The 9,710-nt window shown below is 37.6% G+C and overlaps 1 protein-coding gene across 2 annotated transcripts; it reads left to right on the plus strand.

The window, feature by feature from the left end:
- The first annotated feature begins 949 nt into the window (after positions 1 to 949).
- nrsn1 (neurensin 1) lies at positions 950 to 6,571 on the plus strand. 2 transcript variants are annotated; one of them, XM_027286069.1, is made up of 6 exons: positions 950 to 1,061; positions 4,268 to 4,383; positions 4,492 to 4,584; positions 4,703 to 4,821; positions 4,931 to 5,123; positions 5,242 to 5,356. In XM_027286069.1, exons 2-6 carry the CDS (start codon positions 4,285 to 4,287, stop codon positions 5,251 to 5,253), a joined length of 516 nt encoding a protein of 171 aa, XP_027141870.1. In that variant the 5' UTR covers positions 950 to 1,061; positions 4,268 to 4,284; the 3' UTR covers positions 5,254 to 5,356. The 2 variants fall into 2 exon arrangements, with proteins under 2 accessions (XP_027141870.1, XP_010755336.1); XM_010757034.3 differs by having other exon boundaries at positions 952 to 1,061; positions 4,931 to 5,118; positions 5,242 to 6,571.
- The last annotated feature ends 3,139 nt before the right edge of the window (positions 6,572 to 9,710 follow it).

Genomic DNA, 9,710 nt, shown 5'->3' on the forward strand with positions numbered 1-9,710 from the left:
CAAAGGGAGCCAACATTTTCCTGAAGATATCGTCAAACACTGTTTGACACTGATCTCCTGCATTCCTGCGTGGCATTCTTTTGGCAGAATAGTGAAGTGAATTCTAGCCTTATTTTAGGGCCATCACAGTTGTTCCACAGTATGGTTTTGTGCAGAGCATTTCTTAAAATCTGAAATGACTGAGGTTCACACTTTGGCAGCCATTTGGCAGTTTTAGACCACTCAACGTACTGTACACAGTGTGCAAAGTCACAGACATAATCAAAGCTCAATCAAGTGTCACTTTGATTGTTTACAAGAAATAAACATGAAAACATGTGATGCTGAAATTCTGTGTAAATGCTTATTAATTGATGTCATTACAGTCAGGCCCAGATGTACGATTGCCCAGAAATCAGCTTATTCTGAAGCAAAACTTTAAAACCTAAAAAGTAAAAAAAAAAAACTTGAAGTCACGAACACTGTTTTTTTACTGAACAGCAGATTCTTTCTCATTATTTATTGAACAAGGATTCCGAGTCGTGATGTGGTTCGTCTCCTTAGGTCATCATACCTTCCTCAAAAGGAGCATTGAGTTGATGACTAATACAACAGTGCACATCACTGACAGTGCTAAAAATAGACTGCCCTGGAATGTGATTGGAATTCTGGATACCGTGTGTGTGTTTTGCATTATTATGTAGCTGCTCTGGATTTTGTTTTTCCTCCTTTTTTTCACTGAAGGTCTTCATTTGTGTTTCTATAACTGGTGTGACATCCGATTGAACCAGTCTCTATCTATCTATCTATCTATCTATCTATCTATCTATCTATCTATGCATGAATATTGAATCTTGAATGAATGCATCGCTGTTCAGATAGTCTCCTGTCTGGTTATTTATATTCGCCATTGAATCATATTCTGTCATGGATTCGGCGCTTGCGCAGTAGACAGCGTGAAAATCTGAATCATCGACGGAAGAGAGAGAGAGAGAGAGAGAGAGAGAGAGGTGACTGTAGAGTGATGGGACCCGGCTGAGGGAACAGCAGCGAGTGATCAGTCTCCGAGGTGGTAATGACAGGTAAAAAAAAAAACGATTTTTAATGATTTTGAAGATTATTTCAGTGATTATAGGAACTCAGCTGGATTGATGATTTTGTGAATAACCTATCAGGGAATCAGATTTCCTGCGTAGACGCTGGTGTCATCCATTGCACACGATAAGATACTGCACATCTGGAAGTAGCGTTCATGTGGAAAAAGGAAATGCCGAAAAACACTGTTTGTTTTTTTCATGTAGGTGTTTTTAAACTTTGTGCCGTCACCTTTTACCGAAGTCGTTTATTTCTTTGTTGATTTCGGAGCGTTCCGTGCGTTGTATCCTAATCAAATTGAATCAAACTTCAACCCTAAAGCTTGTTGATGTATTTTTCTTTTTTAGAGATTCTGTTTTTTTTAGGTGGTTCAGGCGTGAAACGACGTGATTAGATCCAGATGTTTTGATGCAAAGTCCGTCTTTTTTAAGTTGAATTGAAAACGTGTTGTGTCTATTTGCGTCTCATGGGGGGTTGGGAGGACGAATGGATGAGGTCTGTTTTCAGACTGGCGTCACATATTACGTCTGTGTGTTTTCCTGCTGGGCTCAGAGCTGGATGGTAATAATGGCGTTCAGCACCACGGCCAGCTCCACGGCTTAACGCGTGTTTCTGGCAGTGTTACAGCATTTGGACATCTCATCTCGATGATTATATTGGTGTATTCTGATTGTATTATTCAAAGCAACGTTTGGTTTTGGTCGAGATTTATTTAGTTTGCTTGACCTGTGTGTTGTGGTTGAGTAAAAAATGTCCAAATACGAGAGGATGCACCTGGATAGGAATGAAAATGACCTCATGAGCTTCATCTTCGAGCTGTTTGCTGATCTGAATTCAGTATTGAACCATTTCACTGTTTGTGAGAATATTGTTTTAATGTAGCCACAGTTGACATATTACATCACAGTTATTTTATTCAGTCTATGTTGTATGCTTAGATGGTGTCACATAAGGTCAAGGGCACTGATTAAATCTATGAGCACTGAAGCAAATGTTATGTTGCTTCAAAAACATGGTTCCTAAGAGTATATACACAACCACACGTTTTAGATGCACTTTTAGGATTCAACTGGCAATAAATTAGGCCTCACGTGAGTCCCTGTAATTGAAAAGTCATAATAATAATCAGCAGTCTTTCATATTTCCATATTTTGCATTTTTCATCTTTTCATCAGATGATGAATATTTAAAGTTTCTTGAATATATGCAGATATGGGTACAGAGAGACTTCACAGCATCTGGGCAGAGCCAGACGTTCATGCAAGTCCTAACCAGGTACAAATTAAGCAGTAATATGATGAACACGAGGTACCAGGGAACAGTGTGCCCATGTGTGCTCATTTTAATGCAGCACTTAACTCATCTGAAACGGTTCACGTAAACTGTGTGAATTAATGTTTAGCAATTAATAGACAGGGGCAGACTTGATCTCCTCATGCATCAATGCAGTTTGCATTACCTAGACTATAGGGATCTTTAGATAAAAAGACAGTAGAATAAAGTGATAACATATTAGCCATCTCTGCCCATGTTTCAATTATCCCACAAAATATTAATTTTTATTTCTCCTCTATTTCTGAATGAGATTTGTTCAATCAAATGAAATAGTGCAAACCTAAATCATGGGTAGGATAATAGAGGGGGTGATTTTCTTTAGAGATTTTAAAGCCTTTTGAGGCCAGCAAAAATAAACAAGACACGTCTGATGTCCTTTATGGATTCATTAACACATTTCTGATGGCAACATTGACTGTAGGTTCAATAGGCTCCTTTGTGCTAGGCCTCCCAGATTTCCTCCCACATGACACTCATTTTGCATTCCTGCATGTTGTAAATTGAACTTCTGCTGTTTATTTGCACTGATACTTACCTGCATACAATTGTGTAAATATTTCCCTTCAGAGTTTAGATGTGTGGTCTGTAACCATTGCTCCTTTATTGTACACTACACCACTAACTAATTCATTGATTTACAAACATTTCCTGATGAACCACAAGGCCTATTAAGTCACTGGTTTTATTTCATGATTTAATCTCGTGAATCACATCAGTTACAAATATTGTTGTGCTGTTGAGAGCAGTTTCTTCATCGATTTGTCACTTGTGTCATGGGAACACAGGATGCTGCTCAGGAAGCAGAACATATTTGAAATGAATGGGACATTCGGATATGTGTCTTCACTTTTCACTTTTTTTTGGCATATACAAGGAACATTGCCAACGGTGGGATCAATGTTATATTCCCACTTCTGTTCCCCAGTCTATTTTTGTTAGGGTGCAACAGAAACAGCAGTTGAGATTTAGTGCTAGCTGACAAAAACTTGAAGCATAGTTATGTGTGTTTGTATTGACGCAGTGAGCTGTAAAATGCCTCTGGTTCTCAAATGGGTGTTGAGGGAATGGCAAGTGTGTGTAAGATAACATTTCCTGGAGTAGACGTTTTATTGTCTTTTTATGTGATTTTCTTTTTTAGGATGCGAGACTTACTTTTATCACAACAAAACAAAGAAACAAGCATCAGGTGTAATATATGCTATCATGTATATGCAGCTGTAATATAATAGCTAGTTACATTCCTTGCATGAGATTTATGTAAAACCTGAGTTTGGGCAGACGGTGCACATTATTGTTTAATTAAAAGTCTATTTAAAGAACCTGATAGCACCTGATGCTTTTATATTTGGGAGTACTTGTTAAATCTGCCTTGACAAAAAAGCATGCTAAACTGTATACAATATGTCCTGCAATAAAAAATAAATAAATAAATAAAATAAGAATTAAATACATAATNTTGATGCACAGCACAAATAAAAGTTTTGAGTTTATGAGTTCGACATGTCAGCACTTTAGTCAACCCAATATTAAATCTAACAAGGAGGATAAATGTAATATTTAATGATCTATTTCATAACAGCAGACAAGGAGAATGCATCATTAATCTCAATGTACTCTAGTACGATGCTTTGTACGATGTTGCATAACTTTCTGGCACTGTGTCAGTGGGTGCATGCCTGTATGTATGAATATGTAAGTGTACTGCAAACGTTTGTGTGAGCGCGTGTGTGTGTTTGTTTGTACACGTTCGTGCATGGGAAAAGCTGGAGAGCGTTTGTCCACATATCGCATCAATGGTTTCTTTAGGCAAGCATGCAGTCACACATTCATGCATGTGTATGTGTGTGTCATCGAGCAGGTAGACAGATGTGAAGGATGACTTCTTGCTCAGAGATCTGTGGGTCGGAGTATGCAGAGCAAGCTCAAGCCAGTGGGAACTGCCAGCAGTATGGAGTCCGCTCCTACCTACACCAGGTACAACACATATGTTTTGTATAACTTGATTATGGTTTTAGATCTTGATGTCTGCTGTGTTTTTATAATTGTAATGTAAAAAACATATATCTCGGATCTCTCATCTAGTTTTATGAGGAATGCACAGCTTCTATCTGGGAACGTGATGAAGATTTTCAGATTCAGAGATCGCCTAGCAGGTGGAGCTCTTTACTCTGGAAGGTAATTATGTTGTATTGTAAGCAATGACCTGTAATCTCAACATGACTTTTTTTTCTGTACAGAGCAGAACAGTCTCTCGTTTATCTTGCAACTTCTTTTTTATTTGTTTTTGGGCCAGGTCTGTCTCGCGTTTGGCACCCTGATCTTGTTTGCAGGCCTCATTGTTCTTTTGGTGGGTTATGCCACTCCAACCAGGTTCGAAACATTTGGCGAGGATGATCTCCTTTTTGTTGACAGGTATAGGAATAATAATAGGTCACTTTTTGGACCCAGACCTCTTTTTCATGTTTACATCCGTGTTAGACTTCTGATTAATGCTTTGAAATAATTGTCTTTTCTTGAACAGCCATGCTGTCAGTTTCAACCGTGCACTGGATGTCTGCAAGCTGACTGGTGCTGTGCTATTCTGTGTGGGAGGCACCTCCATGGCTGTGGGTCTCCTGCTGTCTGCCTTTGCCAAAAGCTACTCCAAAGAAGAACTGTATCTGCAGCAGAAGTTTAAGGAGAGGTTGGCGGATCTGCAAGCAACAGTTGGTGAGGTTTTTCTCTCTACTGGAATAAATACAGGTTACAAATGCCAGACAGTAAATAAGTGAAATGTGAAATTTGCTGTGGTGTGTATGAATATTCCACATAGCTAGACTGCTTTTGTTACAGGTACCCCCATAATGAGAGCGCCTACCCCTGGAGAGGGAAAGGTGCCAGTCACACTTTCCAAAGTCCAGAACATCCAGCCAACGACCACAAAGTCAGAGACCTGACAGAAGTCCAGATGAAGGCATAAAGTGAAGAAGTGTGTGTGGTGATTGACTGGTGTGCAGACTAAGCGTGAGTGTGAACAGGCGTGTGTATGTCGATCTATGTGTGCATTTTCTCTTTTGAAAGGTCAGCTTACGTGACTGCTAGTATTGGTTTTTCATCTTTATTAGCTGTGTTTGACATTAAAGCTCGGTTTTAAGGTTATATGTGTAGAGTTAATATAGCTGAGCAAAGTTTAAGTCTGCTTTTTTTGAACATCAGTTGGTCAAATTCCTAGTAATCTGACAAAGCACACACAGGTCTGGAGCCCGATCCAGAAAACAAACCACAAAAACAAATCAATAGAACACAGCTTCTGAACAACATCATCATAGTATCCAGAGTATTTTCTCTGTCAAGGGGTTTCACATTTTGTAAAAGAGGATGGTGTTACTGCTGTAGGGTGTAGAGCAGCAGTTGCAGTGTTTGAAGTTGTTGGTGATTGCCCCCCATACATAGAAATGATCAAAAGAAGTACAGAACACACAACTATTATTATCTCTGCCTTGTGTCTAAAAGTGTTTTTATGTGCAGAATACATTGTGTGTGCTGTGTGTGTGTACATGTATATGCAGTGCAACTTCATCACAACACTCAGTGAGAGCTGTCAATCAAAACCGCACAATATAAATACACATGCTTTAGCTTAGGGATACATCTTTTATGTACTGTTTACATGCAACAACAAGCCAGGAGAAGTCTTAACAGATACTTGGCTCGAAGTTCACACATCATCAGAAGAGATTAGAGAGAAACACAGATTAGAACAGACCTTCAGGGTAGATTTCATGCTGACATTTCTTCTTGCCTTATTAGGCCTCTGACCTTGTCTCTTTCAGTGAATCTTCAGACACGATCAATAGACGAGACCAGACAGACTGATGAAAGGTACATTGAACCAGATGGAACATGCAGAACAACATAGTCTGTCATTTAAAACAAACCATAGCCAAACAGATCATTTTCAAGATCATAAAAAAAAGAGACATTCATCATGACCACTATCTCATGTTGTTTTATTTTTCACTTCATTACCCGTGTTCCTCTTTCCCCTGTCCTACCATTCTCTTTCAGTCACACAAACAAGCATGTAGACACACACCTATCCATCCAAGCAGGCACATTTTTGTAACATTTTGAATCAAAATGTTGACAGTTCTGAGTCATGAGTTGGTAAAAAAAAAAAAAAGACGTGCGGGTGCTGCGCATTAAAATGAAGGGGTGCCTCAGGAGAGACAAACAACGTGACAGATGCGTTACACAACAGGGGGATGAAGGGAGCACATTCAGCTCTCCAGTGAGCTACATTGTTCTGTCAGTATAGTGCTCTTTGTTTTCAGCCTGTCTGGATCCACAGATACTTCAGATACAATAACTGCCTTCCTGTGCTGACACACAAAACTTGAAACTAGGGTATTTTGAAGTAAGCTGAACAATACACAGTATACACTGCAGAAATGTTCATCATCAAAGCTTTTTTTTAAAAAAAATTCACTTGCATACTGCAGTATATGTGAAAAATCAAGATATTTTTCTTTTCTTTGGTTTGTTTGATGTATTCTATATAAGTTTGCTGCTCCCATACTCTTCATGCTTTAAGTTACAAGCACAACAAGCTGTTAATGGTTATATTTTGCTACTTAAAACGTTTTGTCTATATGTATTATAAATATATTTTGAAACTGTGATCATGCCACTTTAAAATATCTTTGTTGCTGTTTATCTTTTGAGTTCATAGCACTCAGATACAACATACACTGCGAAAATGAATCATTTATTCTACTGTACTTCAGAATAAAGGTAATCACAGTCCATCAAGTGCAATCAAGCTACATGCCTACTACTGTGCATTAATGCTGCCGGTCCTTCCAAACAATATCACCTCTTCAAATCCATGCAGCCAGATATTTTATGAATTGCTATGATGGCTACTTACTCGCACGCTCATGTAAGTTGACCTTTTTGATATTAATCCCACAACCTCTTCTCTTCTTTCTTCCTATTTTTACTTTGAAAAAATTCTGTGATAAAGTTTTAACACATTTGGTGAACAACACAAACAAGTAGCTATAACTATGAAGAACAATATATTAACAATTAAGACATTAAGACTTACTCAACCACTGCTAAGCTGCAAACCTACAGAACAAGAAAGAAAATCAAGCTGTTAAATGGTTAGAAACAAATCCTTCAATGTGGTCAGAGCCTTATTATTAAGTGATCAATAAATGTGCTGACTTGTATTTCCATGCTGTGAATTGTGAGTTTATTTTTATCCTTATATTGACCAAAGTTGAGTTTTGCATTGCAATCCTAAAACCTTAATACATTGTTTTGTTTTGTTTTTCTCGGCTCTGACCATCAAAAAATGGTCTCCAAGTGTCTCCTGATGTAACAGTGAATTATCCCAGTAAATAAAAAAGTATTCCGTACTTATTGAAGGTTGGATAAAGAACAAATATACAGTATATATCAATGTCTATATACAGTATATGTATTTTTCAAAGAACACAATAAAATTGAAATATCCGCAGCTCAAAATGTCTGAAGATTGTATTTATCCTTTTGATCTAAACACAATTTCACTCAACTGTCATGTGCAAATGAACATGAAAAACCTTTATATGTATTTTGAAATAAATCTCAGAATTACACAGACTTTAAGCTAAATATTTTTCAGTTCTATTTAGTTTTATTGTTGTAATTCTGTAGTGCTTTAATCAACTTTGCCTTCATTGTAAAATCACCAGGTCTGATTATTATTTTTTTGTCCCAAACTGGTATTGACACGTTATAATCCTATTTTAACAACCTGAGATACAAGGTTTGTTCAGTATACTGTTCATGTGAAAGCAAAGGTCATTTTTTTTGTTCTCAAAGATAAAGTATATCGCATTCACTACATGGAGAAAAACAGAGAAGAAATGAGTAATTATAGGATTTGGTTTTCATTAATTAAAAGACTCCAAACTGTCAATGGTGTTCCAACATACTGAGCCTTCATTACACTGTGTAGAAGCTCTTACCGTAATCAATCAGGAGAGTCGTTTAGGTAGGAGTGTCACTGCTATTCAGACCCTTATTAACACCTACACACACACACACATACAGACAAAGAGGCCAGTGGAGGAGATAAGACAGAATTGATGGTAACTCCAGAAATAGCAGAAACAGGATCATCACCTCAACCAGTCAGGCAGCATGACTCACACATGCACATCCCTGCCCCCGCCTCCTCTGCCTTCCTCTATGTCTCTTGCTCTTTGCTCTCTCCTTCTACCTCACCCTCTCTCTCACCCATGTTCTCCCTCTAACGTGGGATGGTGACTCACAAACACATTGACTGCACGAATCCCAATTTGAACAGCTGCAGGGATGGAGAGAGGGTGGTGAGGCCATCATAGACACTGAATTAGATCACAGTTCACACTACAGTTTCCTGCCTGTGGGAGGCAGTTTTATAGTGGCTTTATGCAACATGGTTTCATGGGAAAACAGAGAGGCAAAATGACTGAATAGAAATAAAAGACGTGTTAGCTACAGTACATAACATTCTAAATCATGTCTCACTTGTTGTTCTATGAGATGTCCTGATTCCTACTGATTAAGGCCTTTTAAAACACAAGACTTGCTAACCTTCTAATCTTGGTTGCTGAGGTTAATAGACATTTCTCTTATAGTAATTGGTATAATGCCAAATAATGAAAATCTCTCTACATATGCTGTATCATGTGTTCTGGCCTATGTTTTAAAGCAGGTTCAAATTTAAATGTAAGCACATGCTTTTGTGAATGCACATTATTATTATTATCATGCTTACACACTTTTATGCATACAATTAAACAAGTTAATGGTATGCATGTAAATACTGCATATAAATCAGATGGCTTATCAACAAGGACACAATCACTGCTGCTGTTTGTGCTGGATTTAGAGCTTATAATAATGTTACTAAGTCCACGTATTGCAAAGGGCTAACACCTTTACACCAATATCAACAACTACAGAATGTAATATCTAATATGTAATATCTACTGTGTCTGTAGATAAAAAATGTCATTATACAGTAATGAAAACATAGTTCTGCATATAATATATATACATTTATGCTATTTTCTGTAAATAGAGCCTCCTAAATTGTACACACTTGACCTTTAAAGGATGCAAATACTTCTTAACCAACAGTAATATGTACAGTAATGACAGGTTACTAATTACTGTGAAAGTACACGCTTTTGATTTTTTAAAAGTTAATACCGACCTTATCTGCTGCTGAAAAAAGGTTAGCACACTTTAAGTAATATTTTTGTTTTTATTATAATTTGACA

This window comes from Larimichthys crocea, chromosome XIII (assembly GCF_000972845.2).
Source record: "Larimichthys crocea isolate SSNF chromosome XIII, L_crocea_2.0, whole genome shotgun sequence".
In the NCBI taxonomy this organism is placed as follows: domain Eukaryota; kingdom Metazoa; phylum Chordata; class Actinopteri; family Sciaenidae; genus Larimichthys; species Larimichthys crocea.